The 19,050-nt window shown below is 45.4% G+C and overlaps 1 protein-coding gene across 4 annotated transcripts in view; it reads right to left on the bottom strand.

Moving 5' to 3' along the window:
- STOX1 (storkhead box 1) overlaps positions 1 to 19,050 on the bottom strand; it is a 59,219-nt gene that overhangs the window by 12,244 nt on the left and 27,925 nt on the right. Inside the window, exon 1 of one of the 4 annotated variants that reach the window (XM_017661773.3) lies at positions 16,949 to 17,160. The exons of the other annotated variants lie outside the window; for them this stretch is intronic. Within the exon in view, the coding sequence (XP_017517262.2) occupies positions 16,949 to 17,039 (91 nt within the window). The 5' untranslated portion in view covers positions 17,040 to 17,160. Of the gene's footprint in view, positions 1 to 16,948; positions 17,161 to 19,050 lie in introns of those variants that run through there. 4 annotated transcript variants of the gene reach the window in all.

Raw genomic sequence — 19,050 nt, forward strand, 5'->3', positions numbered from 1 at the left:
TAAAAGGAACGAGTGGCTAGAAAGTCAGCTCCTGTCCGGTGACCCTGCTGCACCCCCTGCCTGCCAGTGGCCACCCATTTTTGTGCAAATAAAACAAAGAAGTGGTACTGGGTCCCAGGACTCATCTCCACTATGCCTTTGGGCTAGACATGAAGCAGCCCATTTTCTAGCTCAGTCCTTAAGCTTGTTTCCTCTTTTCATAGGAAAACTAATAGTCAAAATAGATTTTTCATGGGGCTGGGGGTAGAGGTACATGGGATGTTCCTATATATTTCTTGTCAATCTCCTGTATATCTATAATTAGTTCAAAATAAAAGTTTAAAAGTAGATTTTTCAGAAAGCACTACTTTTAGTTAACAAGCAGAAATGTATGAGAAACAGAACATTCTTCTTACATTTAAAAAATCCCAAACACTTTTTTAAAAGAATCCTTGGCAAAATCCAAAGATTTTGCTTGTCAAATCCAAAGATGCTCTTAGAAATTTTATTCCTAATTCCTACTATGGTATGAGGATGTGCATTGTCAAAGAGTAAACATATCTACAACCAACTAGGAAGACAAATCACCTTTTTTCTCCTTAAAGTTAATGAAACTATGTCAACATCATTTTACAGCACATTTTAAATTGCATTTAACCTCTGCTTTGGCGCTCCCTCTAGACAAAGCCAAGAGAAAATTTCTCAGTACATTTCCTTCACAAATTTTGCTAAAATACACCTTCAGGTGTGTAACTTGGAGAAGAGGGGTGGGGGCAGGGGGAAATAAATTCCCATCCTGGAGCAAATTACCTTTAAAGCCAAAATCAGTTAAAGAGAGAAATAAAGTGGGAGAAACCCATTTACTGCTTATAAGCAGTTGTCCACTTCTGCTTGCCCATGTCTCTTATAACCCAGCTACAAAATAAGGGACACCACTAAACATCACCAGTCCAGATATGCCCTCGCTCCCATTACACTTGTAATCACCTATTAATATGGAGATGGCTACTTCTCTCCACCCCTATTGATATGGAGATGCACCAAGGCCGGGAGAGAGATTCTGGCAATACTGCAATTTTACCCACAAGGTGCATAAATCAAGAGATTTTTGGTGCCAGAAAGCAGAGTGTACCCCAACATATGATAGATGCAGGAGTCATTTTCAAGCTACAGCCACTTTTTCTTGTTGTTTCAGTTATTTTTGCTTGGGATTTTGGAATGCAAACACTTTAAAGAGTTTTCCACCAAAAATTAACTTTCTGTGTAGAAGCTCCCACTTATAGATGTACCCAGATTTCACAGCAAGAGGAGGCCAGCCCTTTGGCTTTATGCCAACTACTATGGAGTATTTGAAGAGCACCCTTAAGTCCAGGCCTGTTGTGGACCTCTAACCCTTGACCCGGAGCAGGGATCAAGAGAGGCTATGGGCCAGAGCAAACAGCTCACAACACTGTCTCCTCTGTTTACACATTCCTGTGCTCTCCGATGCTGCGGAAAGGGAAAAGTGTTCAGACTGAAACACAGGTCTCACAAAAAATGCCAGCAAAGTAGAACCAGATCGACCTGTGCCTGCTACACTTAATGCCAGTTTTTCTGCAAAGGGCATTTTTATTGCCACCTTTTTTTACTCCCAAGTTGGTATACAAAATATTCCTAAGTTTCCAAATTATGATAAGACAAACTACAATGACTTTTAAATCAATTATTCTTTAAAAGTCCACTTTTTGGAAAAAACAAAACAAAAACAATTCAAGGCAAATTAAATGTGTGTGGCTTGTAGATGCCCAATAAGCAAATGAAAATATGAAGCTCTTAACATCAAAAGCTGATGACATCGAGTGTGAGAAACACACTCACTGGTCCAAACTCGATAAATGGACAATGAGACAAAGAGATCAGTGGAGTAAGGCTTTAATGACGGTCTTGCAAGATCGGGTGTCTGGTGGGCAGGCACACCTGGGGCAGCTGGGGCAAATAATTTATTCCCTAGCACGGGAGTCCTTCCCCTGGTTCCTCACTGGCTGAGTACTACAGGGTTCACATTCTTTCCTGGACGTCACCTAAGCAAGTTATATCCATATTAGGCTTTCCCTTATGTCTTGATTTTATTGGCAGGTTTAAAACTTTTTTTTTTCTTTTCCCAAACAGGAACAGCCTGCTCCTTATCAATTCCCCCCCTCACCCCCACTCTCAGCCTGAGCAACTTCCTGGCATATTTTCCACCACACGGCCCTTTGTTAATACCTTACTGTTAAAATGTTTAAACCTCCTGGTGGGAATAAATCACATTTAAGTTTTATGCTTTTTCTAACATCGAGTAAGTCCAAAGTAGGTTCCTTATAGTTTAGCATCCTAAAACTGTCACTAGAATCAGCATCCTTTGTGTGATAGGCATAAATTCATATAACTAGGCAGTCAATCCCTACTTAACCCCAAGTGCCCAATGACAATGGCCTAGAGAGCCCCTGGTCAATAAGAGCAGAATCCTGGAAGTATGGCTTGCTCTCAGAGTTGGTGACAAGCGCAGCAATAATCTGGGACAATCAAAGACCTCATCAAAATCCTGAGGAAAAGGAGGTGCTCTCTTTATGTCAGGACACAAAGGCCTCCTCCATATGCCTCAGATGGAAAGCCTCTCTAGAAGAATACCGTACCCTGGCTTTTTCCTACCAGCAAAGAAAGTGGCTGAAAGAGCCATTTCCTGGCCAATTCAGGAGGTGTGAAGACTCAAGCCCCAATGTAAAATAGCAAGAGGTATACTGTGACAAAGATGGACACAGCAAGACTGGCTTTCCCAAGAGCCCGAGGGCAGCTGAAGTAGGCGAGACAAGCCCTCCCCAGGAACAGCAGTGGGGAAATCTTCCACCAGGGACCCTGTGCTCCTAAATCCGCCAGTTACAGATCATCAGTTGGAAGCTTGAGTAAAATTAAAACAAGCCTGAATGGGAGCAGTGGTGTCAGCACAGTAGCCTGTCCAGTGAGGTCACTTCCCACTGGGTTGGCAGGTGGGGGCAGCACAAGCCAACATGTGTGAAAATGATGGGTGCCAGCACCCCGACTGAAGGTCTGGTGCAAGGGCAATAATACAACATATTCACTGCACATCCTGAAGGCAATTATCAATTAGTTTCAGGTGAGGTTTGATATCATGACAATTTTGGAGGAAACAGCCAGATGCCAAGAAAGCATGTGAGTGACCTCAGGTCTAAATGAGAAAGGCAGAATCAAAAGCAAGTTAATAGTCTACCTGGGTCAGTCCTGTGTTGGCTTTGTCCTCTGAGAAAAGCCTGGAAGTAAAAGCATCTTTATCAAAATTGAGTGTGTTAATTTGATACCTGAATGCTCTAGTTAAATTTCTGGGACAAAATTAAAGTTTTACACAAAAACTTTATCTTTAGGGGAAAATAATTAACTACCATGCAGTATCTATGAAATATTCTGATATTTTAATTTGGGGTGCTTGAATTTAAGGTCTATAAAAGACTTGTACTATCAAATATGCAAAACAGAGGGAAGATTTCTTTGGAAACTTGGAAACTATTCACATCAGAACTTCTTTGTACCATACTAAAATATGAATTTGCATAAAATTAAATTCAGATCTAAATAGAAAACTAGATTGTAATGTTACTTATTTCATATTTAAAACACAAAGTTTTCTCTATAAATGTTTAGTCTCTATACAAGTTTATGGACACTGGGCTAGGCAGTCTGCCAGAAATTCATGCATTATTGACCTTCAAATGTTTTAACTGAGCCATTCAAATGAGCTAATTACCCAGACACATGAAATCTGAGAACATCTTTTTGGGCACCTGTATTGAATCACACTGTGGGAAAAGGATCTTCTATGTGCATTAGAGATGACAAAAGAGCATGAATAAAACAGCCTGCAGATACATACACTCAAGTTTAATAAAAAAGGATGTTTTGTTCTATGTAATCCAAGTAGCTTCCCTGATTTTAAACTGTACTATTATCTAGAACAGAATTTCCAAATTTCTTTAACATTCAAATTAATCCTGAACTTTTAAAAGTGAAAGTATTTTGTAACGTATCTCACCAGAGAAAAGATGCTTGGCAAAAATTTCCATGGCTTTAAATAATTAGATCTATTCTGCTATAAACTTAAATAGGTTCAGAAACATCAAACAAAATAAGAAGAAAAAGATTTCAAGCCAGCAAAAACCCAGCCCCTCTCAATGTATCCCTTTTATTTTGGTAAAATGAAAGAATGCACATTTAGAAACAAAAAAGTACCGACAGAGAAATGGAGATTAAAGATTGTGGAATAGGAAGGCAAGATGGAAACCCGACATAAAAGAGGAAAATACAGCAAATGCAACCAGACCTGAAAAAAATCTGGAGACTGTAGAACAGACCCCCTACAACCTGAGGAAGAAGAGAGGACCACACAGAAAAGGGTGAAGTGACAAAGCCAAGATCTAGCAGGACCCAAGCCCTCCCCTGCCCCACCCCGCCACCACCAACTACAAGCGAGAGAAAGAGGAACAGAGTCAGGAGGCGGTAGGAGCCCAGGAGTGCTGCACACCTGGGCCTGGAGATCTGCTCTGGAGGCAGGAGCCCACATTACATTGGGTTTTGGTAATTATCGGGGCTGAACACCAGGGGCAGGTGGAGCACTCCAGGAAGATGAGACTCCAACCAGTGTACAGGAACTGGCAGGAACACTCCACCAGTCCTGAGGCCCAAAGCAGCGGATGCAGTTTGAATGATTTGCCAGCAGTGGGAGGGATACCAGAGGGGAAGAGGGTTGGACGGAACTCTCTCCTCAGGGGAAAGGGCAGGTGGAGGATACCTCCCCAGCCCTTCCTTGGCCCAACAGATCGGGAACTCTCAGGAGCCATCCAGAGGCTCCATCCCCCTTGCTGGCAACACAGCCCCAAGGCTTCTTCCTGAGAGCTTGCTGGACAACCCACTTGGCCCAGTGGCAGCATCAGACTTTGCTGCCTGGCAGGGAGAGGGAGACCCTCCCAGCTTGCTTGGCTCCATTTCAGCCTAACCAGAGAGGTGCCTGGAGGAGCCAGCCCCAAGGGCTGCCTCCTCCCTGAGGGTGTCCAAACCCAGTGCTGCACCCTTGGCCAGGGCACATAGGTCCGCCCACCCCCATGAGTTCAAGATATTCCAGAGCTGATCACAAAGGCAGCAGTTCAAGCAAACTGCAGACGGGGATTAAGACCACTACAGAAGCCAGACAGAAAGGCGGCCCCACCCACGGCATGCCAACAGCTGAGGCCCCTGCAAAATGGAACCAGCCACTAGAGAGTAAAGAATCTTCAGCTGCTGGGCACCTTAGCACACCTTCATAAAGCTATTACTCTTTAAACCAGAAAACAAAAGCATACCAAGACTCAGAAACTGGCTGTAGATATAAGGGTAATTGGGCTATCTAGGATGGAAGCTAGAATTCTCTCTCAAGCACAGTGACATTTATTTTGGACTCCTAGACAAATGGCTCCCCTTCTGGGAAATTCTCTCTTTTGAAAAGCTAAAGGCTTCCCTCAAAAGGCTAGGCTGTTCAACACCAGGAGTCCTTAGTGCTATCTTCTCTAAGAACCACATCTGAACCTTTCAGGATTAGTATGTTAGCGGTCCCTTTCTTTTCAAGTGATACAGCCACTAGTCTCAACTCTCGGTTGAACCGCGGAGGCCGTGGGCCATTTATGACACAGACCCATGATCTGGTTGTTGGACAGCCCACGGGTGTGGGAGAAAGTAGAGACACATAGGCGGCCCTCTCTCAGGGAGCTCTCTTAGCCTCTAGCAGCCATGACCATGACCCTCACTTTGGGTAGAGATACAGGGACTGCCCAGCTGGGAAGGAATGACTGAAACCAGTTGGTTTTTTAAATACACTAAAACTCACTCAACCACAAAGCCCTTCAGGACCTGAGGTGCCTTTTCCTAACTGTTCTTCCTTTCAAGGCTTCCACTTGGGATATGTTAATGACTTTACCCCATGAGTGTTAGTTTTCTAAAGCTGTTAAATTACCAAAAATTTAATGGCTTAAAACAATGCAAATTTATTATCTCTCAATCTACAAGTCAGAAGTCTGGTGGGCTCCACTAGTTCCTCTGCTCCAGGTCTCACAGCCTAGCCTCTAACTGGAGGCTCAGGGGGAGAATCTGCTTCCATGCTCATTTGGGTTTTGGGCAGAATTCTGTTCCTTGTGGTTGTAGGACTAAGGTCCCCCTTCACTCAATGGCTTCAACCAGGAGCCTCTTCTCCAAAACTCAATCACCTGCATTTCTTGTCATGTTGCCCCCTTCATCTTCAAAGACAGCATGGAGTATTTTTCATACTTTGATTCTCTCTGACTTGCCCTTCTGTTTCTTTGCTTCTGCTTCCAGCCAAAGTTCTCTGCTTTTAAGGAGTCATGCAATTAGATTGGGCCTACTCAAATAATCCAGGATAATCTCCCCTAGAGTCCTCAACCTAATTATATTTGCAAAGTCCCTTTTGCCATGTAAGGTAACATATTCACAGGTTCCAGGGATTCAGACACCACTTTGCCTACACCACCAAGTATAGGGTTAGGGGGCAAGCAAGAGCTGAGGAGACAGAGACAGGCTCTAAGCTACAGCAGTCCCTGCATCTTTCTAAAAATGGCTGTGCAGGAGAACATCCTTTCTTTGCCGTCCAGGCAAACCTGGGACTGATTTAAGATGAACTTTCCTCTCAAGATTCTGGAGGCCACACATGCAGTGACACTGACTGAGCAGCTCAGTCACGGTGATAAATATAAAATGCCACTGCATAAAACTGGGTGAAAATTTTAGCACCAAGGTTGATGTTTGAATTACAGATAAATGTTCCCTGTAAGGAAAAAGCTGTCTTTTATATACACAGTCTTCACATTACAGTTGAGCATTATATTGGAGGTTAAGCAATCTGATTGGGTTTCTAATCTAGGTTCTGCCATGCAGCTCTGAGTAAGTCACCTCTCTTCTCTGGGTCCCTCATCTGTAAGTGTGGGGGCCAACGATGAAAAGCATTTCTCAAAATGCACTCTGTGGAAAATACATTTCACAAAAGGCTCTGCAAGGAAAGGATACCAAGGCTGAGTGTTTGAGAAATGCTTCTTGGGGTCACAGCAGGAGTGTTAAAGACTCTGGGAACTGTAATGGACAACCTAGTTCAGTTAACCCAGTGTTTCCCAATGATATATAACAACAATCCCTTTTCTCTAGTCCCTATACTTACCCTTCACCTGTGACTTCTCTCCATCCAAACTAGCCTCTACCTGAGTAATCAGCACTTTCTCCTCTTGGTGACCTGGTCCTTGTTTCCTCCACTTAAAGCACCCTTCCCAAGCCTCAGTGTCTTGAAATTCTCCCATGGAGACTGGCCCAAATGCTGACTGACTCTCCCATGAATTATTCTCTGATCCCATCAGCTGGCATTATATTCTCTTGCCTACATGCACCCCTTAAGAAACATTTAATGAGTGGCTACCATGGTGTAGCATTAGGTACTCATAATACATTGATAATAGCACAGTCCTTCAACCATTTCTTAGCTAACAAATATTTACTAAGCACCTACTATATGCCAGTCACTGGGGTTACAGCAGTGCACAGAACAGTCTTTTCCCTCAAGGGGTTCCAATTCTAGTGCAAGAACAGTGGTAGGAGGCAATTGTGAGGCTATAAATAACAGGTAGTACAGGGACTCAGTATTCCTGAGTCCCCCTCCCGAGTGCCATTCTCAGAAGTTTGTGAATGCCTGGGCAGGAACGCTATTAGGAAGAAGAGGTAGATGGGGCCTTGGGGTACCAAAAGCAGCATGGGATAATAAAAGGAGCCCTGTAATTGGTCAGGCAGACCTGCGCTCAAATCCTCCACTTTCAGTTACTGTGTCATCTTCAAATATTCACTAGTGACCTCAGCAGTCCAATATGACTAACAGTATCTGGCTCAAAGATTATTGTGGAAAAAACATCCCAAAGTACCCAGAATAAGATTGTGACACACATCAGTTCTTCTATTGGAATTAGTACTCTTGAACTCTTCTTCCTAAATTAAGGATATTAAACTTGATCATCCTTTGTTCTGTGTCATTATTAGTACTTCGAGTTTTTCTTGTAGGGCACTGGTTCTGGACGTGGATGGACTTCTTAGCCAATCCTGTCTTTTCTCAACCCTCATAGCCTATCTGACCAGACAGCAGTCCTGACTGTGACCACAGCCCCACCTGGAAGAAAACTATGTTAGTCTACTGCTAGCCCTGGTTTATTCTATTCAGTGATATTTCATCATAACCCCTTGTGGCAGATATTTTAAGTCAGCACATTCAACACACATTCCCAATCACCTTTGTTTCTTGCCCTCTTCTAGAGGAAGAGGCAGGAAAGCGTATTTCCCAGCCTCTCTTAAAACTAGTGGGCATGTGACATCACTGGGGTGAAGGAGATAAAGGCAGCCAGCCGCCATTGCCAGAGAGACCTCACAAGGAAAAGGCCTTCCTTCATTTTTTACCCTTTCAATTATTCATTCTCCCCTCCAGCCTCGATCTTAAAGGTGATGCAGCTACTTTGTGCCCATTAAGTGATGAGCATGATGTCAAAAGACCACCCACTAAGGAAGGCAAGCAGAAAGGGAAAAGTGCAGCTGTGTGACAGCTTTGCTGAGCTGCTGTGCTGCCCCCCTGCGCCCACCTCCAAACTTCTTATGAGACAAATCTAGCCCTCATTTGTTCATACCATTTTTACGTCTTCTATACTGTGCAACAAAACACATCTCTAACTAAAATACTTACTCAAGGATATTTGACACTTTTTTCCTCATATTTTCTGCTGGGAGCCAAATGTTTGTCTTGTCAAGGGCTTGATTAAAGTTCCTGGATTTTATACCAGCCAGATGATTTTATTTCAGCACCTTAACTGCTATAAAACTAGAATGCCACACTGCTGAGGATTTAAATAAAAGGGCCCCTGCTGCTTTGCCCAAATCATGTCAAGTCTGGGACATGCCATGAGAAGAATGAGATGCAGAAGCTTTAGCTAGTCATGCTAATTTTTGACTATGTGGGGGAAGTCCACACTAAAATGGTTACAATAGTCACCCTTCTCTGGGTGAGGAAAGATTTCCTTATTGCATGCAGAAATCAGAGAGGGAAAGATAAGAACTGTCACAGCTGTATATTTTACTCTCAAAATGGGTATCTATAGATACAGCTCAAGAATAGGATGACTTTCATTCTCTCCTGAAAGAGGGTCTTGTGAATGGAGTTAAAAGTTAGATCACTGTTAACATCAATGTAAGATTAACTCAGGATTTAAAAAAACAAATAATGAAGAGCCCCACTTATATTTCATCCCTGCTATTTGTTGAGGAAAGTTGCCTTCGGTCCTGAAAGAGCCTGGATCCGTGCAGGCCCTAAGTCTCTATAGCTGGGTCTGCACTGTGGCGGATTAAGCCCAGCAGAGGCTTCCTGCTCTGTGGTTCTGTGATGATGGAGCTGAGAGAGGGTTATACTTTACATCATGAGATAAGCACCTTTAATGCTGCCTTTTAACACACATATACTTTACCAAAACCATGCAAAAACTGCATCCTTGCCTGCTCCTCTATTGATGGAAGTGGGGGTTGGGTGACCCAGAATAAGGAACAGAATCTGCCCCAGAATCCAGGGAGGATTACCCATGCCCACAGGTACCTCCCCATGCCTCCTCAGCAGCTCTGCTCAGCCAGCCCCTCTCCCACTTCTCAACTGCTCATGCGCCAATCTGGAAAGCATGATTGGCTCTCTGTATCAATGGTCTCTTTCACTTCTCGCAGCCTGTCTGCTAGGCTCCAGCTGCTTTCAAGGTGATTACAGACTCTTTTGGCCTCCTGAAGTACTAACTTTTAAAAAATAAAAGCCACTCCAGGGATACAATTCACATAAATGTAGTTTTACTAGAAGCATTTCTAGGCTGTTAGAAACTTTAAAGACAAACTCTTTAATTTTAAGATTGTGAATTCCCTTTTCTTCAGCACAGGTTTCATATTACCTCTGGGCAAATAGACTGCACCTCAGCAGGTCTTCAGCATATTTTCACAGGATCACTGCCTTAAAAATGAGAAGTTCACCACCTGAGAAATCTTAAAAGAGGCTGAAGGTCTTGCTTAATAACAGTGGTTCTGATCTTTACATGTGAGGGTCATTTGATTACTGCTTCTAGGAGCCAACTACCTACTTTACACTAAGTCTTCTGTTAGTGTACCTTTGACCCAAGGCAGGCAAACATTTTCTCAGATTACGTTCTGGTAGAAAGTGTGGGTCTGTGCACATCATGTTGTGAGTATGTCCGAGCAGAAACTGCAAGGGTTCCTCTGCAGAGGACATCTGACCGCTCCCTTTGCCTCCACACAGATATGGCTTCACACCCCAACTCGAACCCCAGTGCACATACTCTCTCTTCATCACTTTTGGGTTTCAGCCCAGAAAAGGGGCTCCAGCATATTTTAAATACACTTGCTTCCCAGCTTACTGCCTCTGTAGGCCCCTCTTCTTCCTTTTTCGGAGTCTAAGACTGAGCTGTTCACTTACTCATGAACCCTCTCCCAAGTGCTGCTCAGTATTTCCACTACAACACGCTGAAGGTTTTCTCAGCTCTTGCTCACACCACCAGCCCTGTTACTCAGGCTGCCTCCTTCCCTTCCTATGGCCACCTCACGCTTTGGCCTGGCAGCCCTGTGCAGGTGCCTAAACTAAGAGGCAGGATTGCAAAGCCAATTCCTTTGGAACTGCCTGGAGTAGCACAGACTGCTGGCCACGGCAGTCATGAATCCATCCAGTTTCCAGCACAGCCCAGTGAAACAAACTGCTGGCAGAAGTAGAATCTCTGACTCAAGAGTTAGGGTTTTCTGAATAAATGCTGCCAAATACTCAGGCTCCTCAGCTATGTTAATTCACAACTATACAGTGAGAGAACTCCAGAGAGACGTACTGAACTCAGTGCGTTTACATTTCAAAAGAAAATGAGGCCCAAGACCTTGGAGACAGCTCTAGGTCTTAAAAACTGGAGCAACCAGGGTTGCTCTGGCTTCTGCAGAGATGTATTTAATTCCAAAATGTTAAAGGAAGAACCCAGGATCCTTTCCATCCTGTCTTTCAATAAGGGTCTTTCTCCCCTCCTGGAAAGGAAGGAAGCAGTTGCTTCTTTCTCCCATATATAAGCAAAGAAATTTCATTTTTTTTCCATCCTTCACCTATGGAGTGTCTCACCACCCATGCTGGAGATTTTTTCATCACATCCCTGGGGTAAGCTCTGGGGCAAAGGAGGCTGATGCAGTAATAATTATTTACACAATAATGTTTTTCATTATTTATACAATATGTACACAAATTACTTTTAATTATTGTATAAATAATAACTAACTCATCTCTGATGTAGAATACCTCATATGCATTCAGAATACAATAAAGGTGAATATTAAAAGCCCTACAGTTACAGTGGCAAGGACAATGGGGACCTGTTGGTCATAGGGTCCATTGGGAGGACAGATGAGAACCCTGAGGATGGGTAGCAGGATGTGAAGAGTATCCATGGGAACAAGGAACACATCAGCTGAAAGGACTGGCTGGTGTGTTAACAAGGTGTTAGGAAACAGGCTTGTAAAACGCAGTGCAAGTGGCATGTCCAGTTTTTGCTCTCTCCTCTGGGTGGACCCAGAAATTCTTAAAAGGTAAACTTCAGGTTGGACAAGAGAAGTTTATGCTGGTCTCAAATGAGAGGAGAGAGAATTAATTAGCTCCCACAGCCAGAGCAAGTCTATTAGGGTTGCAGGACTAAGCTCTCAACACCACAGGGAAGGTATCTGGATTATTCCTATCTGGGAGACATTTCTCCACTCCCCTCTGATCCCTAGTCTCCTTTCCACTCCAGTTGATCTTCCAGTTTCAGAAGGCACTGCACTAGTCCTTTACACAGAGGGAAGCAGGGGAGTGGACAGCAGAGTCCAGTGTTGACAGCTCTGTAGGATACTAGCATCTACGTATACCCAGGTGGTCAGGGGACATGGCACAGGGAGTAAATGCAGATGCTGAGGAACTTAGAGTGAAACCTCTGTGAGCAAGGAGAAAGTGTCCTGGAGCCTTCTCACATAAGCCAAACAGGAAGAAAAGGAGAGAGCTGTTGTAAAGTGTCACCACGCAGCCTGCATTTTGCTGCACTCCTGCATTCCCCACCAAGGAGGAAACAGCTTCTCCCTGCAGCTGCAATTCTATCCCTGTAAATGCTGCTTTAACCGCTAGGAGTCTGTGCAAAACTGCAATGGGGAGAAAAGAGGAGTTTAAAAAATGGATTTGTATTGTTTTCTGTGCTACTGCATCTGAATATGTATGGCAGAAATTGATTTGGATGCTATACACTTAAGTGCTAAAGAAGGATGGGCTCATCCCAACTCTATCATGGAAAACTGCAGAGAGAAGTGTTAACCGGACTCCCCTGCTTTTTGCCACACACGGGTGGTACGGATGGATGTGTTGTAACCCTGAGGTTTTGGCAGCAAGGAGAAAACTGTTGGCTTCTTCCCATCAAATTGGAGATCTAAAAGCTTATTAGACTCTAGGTCTGGAAGACAAAACAAGCCTCCATGCCAGATTTTTACTAGGATGTTTACCCTAGGAAAGGTAGTATACTGAGACAGCACAATAAGGGAAGCAGTTTCCAGGTGAAGGTTTACCATAGGCATTTTTGATATGGTTACTAGATACACACCTTTTTGAAAAGCAGCTTTTAAAAAAACTTGCTATTGAGCTCTTGTGGTAATCAGATGTGCCCATTTGTGGACTAAACCAACTTGAACTCTATGACTGACAGGTAAAAGGAGCTTTTAAAAAAAATCCTTGCAAGAAAGGCAGCTTTGTAGGAGAAATGGGCAGCTATATCATATCCCCTTCTACTGCTCCAAGCAAGGAAAAGACACTAGCTTTGGTGGGAGTCAGAGGGAATCCCAGATTCCCAAAGTTGCTTTCCATTGCATGGACCTGGCTCAACAATGCCTGTTGTGATTTTCAGCTCTGCTAAGCTGAAAACAAGTATGGTGGCCCTGCTCTGTGAGCAGAACACAGACCTTTAGACTGTTGAAAGACACCCCTTGTGGGGCCATGAGCTCTGGGAGTGAATCATGAATGCCGGTGGACCTGTCTGGATTATGCACAGATGCCCACAGCAGGGGAGTTCTCTCATAAGGCCACTACTGAAGGAGCCTGACTGTTCCTGGCAGGATTCCTAGGAAAGCTGCAAGGTGGAGAAGATCAAATCCTGAGAAGCGTGGCCTCTCCAAACACTGGGGTAGACTGCATCAGATGGGACTTTGGGCCCTCTCACAGGGCACTCTCATTGCTGTTGGTTCTTTGTGTCTTGTCTTTCTGACTTTTGCAGTTGGGCAGTTTGTGCTTTTTCTGGTTGTGGCAGAGTCCATGCGACAATAAGCTGCTGGTCTGACTCACCTTTTTCCTGATACACACACCTCCATAGGCAGCTTGATTATTCAATGCAGCCATCACCAGGGAGGGCTGATCTCTTTAGGCTTTTCACTGGGTAATGGTAGGACAATAAGGGCAGAGCAAATATATATAGATCTATTCCAAATATTTTCAGATTCAGAATTCTGCCCTGACCGTTCTGGACACTATGTACCTTTCTTTCTCTCCCCTCCCTAACAATAACCCCAGATCAGCTAGGCTGAAAAGGATTTTAGGAGTCTTAGATTTAATAATTAAGTCTGTTTGAATTGTGTGAAAATGTTCTGGGAAGAGGCATTTTGTCTCTCTTGTACCTAACCCTCTGGACAACATACTGGCTTGGGTGAGAGGAGAGGAAGATGGATAAAACCTGCCAAGCCCTAGTAAGGAGACACACTTGATTTTGTATCAATGGAAGGAAAGCCTAAGGCAAGGCCCCAGGAAAGGGAAACTTTAGACCTGGGAGATGGTGGGAAGGATTAATGAGCTTAGTTTTTCAGAACCTGCTCCTGGAGCCCTTCTCCCGGAATAATACTCCTCGCTGCTCTCCGACCTGCTGCCCTGTGCCCCTTTTCCTAACTGCCCTCCTTGCTGCTCTGAGTGCTCCAAATGCAAACGGAGTGTGAGCATGCTTTTGCTGCCTGACAGCTGACCAGACCGGAGCTGCATTTTCCACACAGTGCACCTCCAGACACTGTCCACATCTCAGAACAGATGCGCTGGAGTCACAAGCAAGCAGGCCTTGAAACTGAGTGCCTGAAGGCAGTTCCTCTGAAAAGAAGAATTCAACTGACCTGAAGTATCTGGGCTTAAGTGGGGAGCCCCAGAACTTCCATTGATGGCAGGCCACATTAGGGATCCTGAATACTTGTGCTGCCTAACTGAGGTGCTGTCCCACTTGGGGGCCCTAACAATAGTACACCCTTTGTTCTCAGGGGTGCTATGTGTGCCCCTCTGGGGCTGTGTGGATGAAAGACCAGCATCAACTTACCTCTGGTGAAAACACTGACTTACACCTAGAAGTGATTATCAGAAATTTTCAAGTAATTAAGGAAATAGCCAGATAGATCAAGTAGGCCTTAGACATGAACTCTGTGGGCAGCTTACCTACAATGTGAGTTATTCCATTAGAAAAGTGGTATGAAATTTATTCCTCACTTTAGTTGAAGTGATTCATGACCCTTCCTCAGCCCCAAAGGCATCCATTCAGGTCAGGTTCAGCTCACTAGGGCCAGTTACACGATGACAGGATTTGCCAGAGATTTCTTTCTTGCGTGCCATGATAAAATCTGTGCAAAGTATTAATATACCCAGTTGTACCTGGGTATATGCCTCAGGTTAGGTACACAGGGTTAAAACAGAAACCTGAGGAGGCCACCAGGCATTTTAGGATAGGCCTTTCTGGTAAATGAGATTTGTTCAACTGACTAAATGCAGGAGGAGCTTTGGAGGCTGAGGCTAAGACCACATAGTAAGAATGACCTCATCCTGCCCCTGGAATCCTGCTGACAACAGCAGGGTAAGTGCTCTTTAAGACAAACCCAGGGGATCTGGTCCTTGCTCCTGCTGATCAGATTAAAACAAAATAATCAAGAAGGTGCCACAGTAGGGAAAAATTTACCAGTTGCCAACCATGGGAAGCACAAAAGGTAGAATCCTGGAGTAGAGAGAAAATAGCTTTATATTTATGCACAGTTGGGGTTTTCTCAATAAACTTGTTGAAGACTTGGGATCCTGGGCTAAGAGCAAGTCTTGAAAAATAAATTTACAACAGTATAGGTAGTTCAGATGGATTGACCCAACTTTAGAGGTACCTGTTTATGTTTTAAAGGAAAATGAGGCCCAGGACCTTAGAGATATCTCTGGGTCAAAAAGCTGGAGCTTATCTGACCCCAAAAGAGATGTGCTTATGTTGCAAAAGGTTAGAGAGCCCATAATGTTTTCCATCCTGTCTCCAAGTAGCAAAGGTCTTTCTCCTTAGGAGAAGGGAAGGAGAGGCAACTGCTGGCTCTTCTACATAAGCAGAGAAAATCTATTTTTCTCAGTCCCATGCCTATGGAATGTCCAGCCACCTGTGTGGGAGGTTTTTCCAACTGGTGCTCATGGCATCAAACCCCAGAACTGATGTAGTTGTTACCTAAGTAAAAACTAATCTGGTTCCACATCGGGATGTCAGTGTAAGAAACTCCATGGACCACTTCCGAGCAAAACAAAGGTGGTGGAAACTACTGAAAAAAAATAACATCAAAGTCTGCAAATTCTTCCGAGGGCATACACCAAATAAAGAAACATTTATTCAAGAAAATGTAGTACAACTTGGTAAAAACAATGACAGTCTGTAGCAACTGAGCACCACCCTCTCCATCTCCCACCCCTTACTTGTGCTAGGTCAGTTTGATGTGAGCTCCACTCCAGGCAATGTGGCTAAGTCAGGGCTCCTTTCCTCTCAGCTCTCAATCAAGGTTTACCATATCTCACTGGGAGGGGCAGACTGCCAGAATTTTCTATACCCTCCAACTCCAAGCTGAAGAGGCTAAATTTAAAGTCCTGGTGAGTGTGGCCAAGTCTATCCCTTCCTCCACCCATTCTTTATCCATCTATCCTTGGCTCTACTCCAGGAGCAATAAGCCAAGAATAGTGGGACCCCAACCACCATCACCGCAGCTCCCTCACCGGGCACAGGTTCCACCCTGGGAGAGCAGCAAGCTGAGAAGACCAGAGGCTACCCTTGTGCCCAGTACTCAGAGCAGTGGCTCAGTTTGCCTAGCGGGGAGAAGCAATCCCTAAGAAAGAGTTCCAAAGGCCTCCCCAAAGGAACTGATACTATTTTAAAAAGTATAGGAAAGTTCAAGCCTAAGGGCACTCCTGAAAACAATAGCTCCTCTTAAGTACAATGAGCAAAACTGTGGCCAGCTAGCGCACCAGTGAGAACCAGAACAAGAGACAGCTAAGAAGAGCCCTCCTAGGGACAGAAAAATCTCAGACTGGCCTCAAAAGCAATGCCTGCTGGAATGTAATTGGATCAGACTGCTGAGCAGGGCATTGTTGAAAACAGTAGAGCAGTAAACTGGTAATTAGAGCCTCACAGGAGTGGGGTAATACCAAAGGAAGCAGACATCCTAAAGAGATCAGAGAAAGAGAGCCTGGCGAAAAAGCACTGTCAACCCTGGGCAACTGTGTGCCTGACCAAGGCTGCACTCTGAGGAGCAGCACCAAAGGCTTCGTGCCAGGGGGGAAACAGGACTCACGAAAACAGCTAGGTCACAAAATCAAGCACAAGGCTTGGCAAGGGGAAAGAGAAGAGGAATCTGTATCCACATTGGCTCTATTACCTAAAAGATCCAATTTTCAACATCACAAGACATGCAAATAACAGGAACTTGTGGACCATATGCAGGAAAAAAGTAGATAACAGAAACTGCCTAGGAGAGGGACCAGACACCAGAATCAAAGCCATTACATGTTCCAAGAATCAAAGGAAAGCATGCTTACCTGGGGCCTCAGTGGCCTTTGGAGGGCTGCATGCATCTGGAGGGTGCTTGCACAGCTGTGGCTGACGCAGGTCTTTAAAACATGCATCCATACTTCATTTTTCCTGATTGCCCTTTGCTTGGGAATAGTCTCAGCTGTCCCACAACTTGATCAAAGCTTAGATGAACAATGGTGCCAGTGGAGGACAACACACAAGCAACTATATGACAAGCATGAAGAAGGATGGAGGAGGGCAGTGCGGGAGAACAATCTGAAAGTGACTGAACTGCGCAGTTGGGAACATAGCTTAGGGAAACATGGCTTCACCATGGCAATGAAAGCCTTTGGTAACATGACCAATGAAAAACTCAGGCAAGTGGTGAATGGCTTTAAAAACCTAAGACACAAGAAGGGGAAAGTATTCCATGAACCTCCCTTTCTTGAAGTCCCCAAATCTGTGGCGTGGAGAGAGAAAGGCTGTGTAGCTCTCGTGAAGAATCAGGGCCAGTGTAGTTCTTGCAGGGCTTTTAGTGCAGTTGGTGCCCTTGAAGGACAGATTCTGAAACCCTGGTAAACTTGTTTCACTGAGTGAGAACTTGGTGCACTGCTCCTGGTCTCAAGGAATGAGGGCTGCAGTAGTAGCCTAGTGGGCAAAGGCTTCCAGTACACTGAGGACGACGGAGGCCTGGACTCAGACAAGTCCTGTCCGCACCTGGCAAGGGACATAGACACCTGTAACCACAAGCCCGAGTCTGCTGCTACAGACATCCCGCAGCGGGAGGAGGCCCTCATGAAGGCAGCGGCAGCCGTGGACCTGTCTCTGTTGCTACTGATGTGGGGCATGAGTCCTTCCAGTTCCACGGAGCAGGCATTTATGACCCACAGCGCAGCAGCAAAGACCTGGACCACGGCATTCTGCTGGTTGGCTATGGCTCTGAAGGAAGATTCAAATAGCAAATTCTGGACTATCAAGAACAGCTGGGGTCCAGAGTGGGGCTGGAATGGCTACGTAAAAATATCCAAAGTCCAGGAGGCGGAGCCAGGATGGCGGCGTGAGTAGAGCAGTGGAAATCTCCTCCCAAAAACACATAGAGCTATGAAAATATAACAAAGAAAAATCTTCCTAAAATAGAGACCACAGGACACAGGACAACATCCAGACCACATCCACACATGCAAGAAACCAGCGCCTTGCGAAGGGGGTAAGATACAAGCCCCGGCCTGGTGGGACCCGAGCGCCCCTCCCCCCGGCTCCCGGAGGGTGGAAAGAAACCGGAGCGGTTTTTTTTTGGCAAGTGCTTTTTGGAAGCCTTAAAGGGACGGGCCCCCATTGCTAGGGAGGCAGGGTCGCGGGACTGGTGAGCAGGTGCCTGGGACCGGCGCCTGAGGACAAAGAATATCCCGCGTTTCTCCCTGCGGGACCGGCGGGTGGGTGCCTGAGAACAGTGCCTGAGGACTGAGGAAATCGCGCGTTTTTCCCCCTTTTTTTTTTTTCTCTTTTTGGCGAGCGCTTTTTGGAATCCTTAAAGGGACAGGGACCCCGGTGCTAGGGAGGCAGGGTGGCGGGACTGGTGAGCGGGTGCCTGGGACCGGCGCCTGAGGACAAAGAATATCCCATGTTTTTCCCTGCGGGACCGGGGGGCGGGTGCCTGAGACCGGCACTTGAGGACAGAGGAAATCGCGCATTTTTCCCCTTTTTTTCCTCTCTTTTTTGCGAGTGCTTTTTGGAAGCCTAAAAGAGACAGGGACCCCGGTGCTAGGGAGGCAGGGCGGCGGGACTGGTGAGCGGGTGCCTGGGACCGGCGTCTGAGGACAAAGAATATCGCGCGTTTTTCCCTGCGGGACCGGTGGGCGGGTGCCTGAGACCGGCACCTGAGGACGGAGGAAATCGCACGTTTTTCCCATTTTTTTCTCTCTTTTTGGCGAGTGCTTTTTGGAAGCCTTGAAGGGACAGGGACCCCGGTGCTAGGGAGGCAGGGCGGCGGGACTGGTGAGCGGGTGCCTGGGACCAGCGCCTGAGGAAAAAGAATATAGAGCGTTCCTTCCCTGCGGGATCGGTGGGTGGGTGTCTTTTGGAAGCCTTGAAAGGACACGGACCCTGGTGCTAGGGAGACAGGGCAGCA

This window comes from Manis javanica, chromosome 7, assembly GCF_040802235.1.
Source record: "Manis javanica isolate MJ-LG chromosome 7, MJ_LKY, whole genome shotgun sequence".
Lineage (NCBI taxonomy): Eukaryota > Metazoa > Chordata > Mammalia > Pholidota > Manidae > Manis > Manis javanica.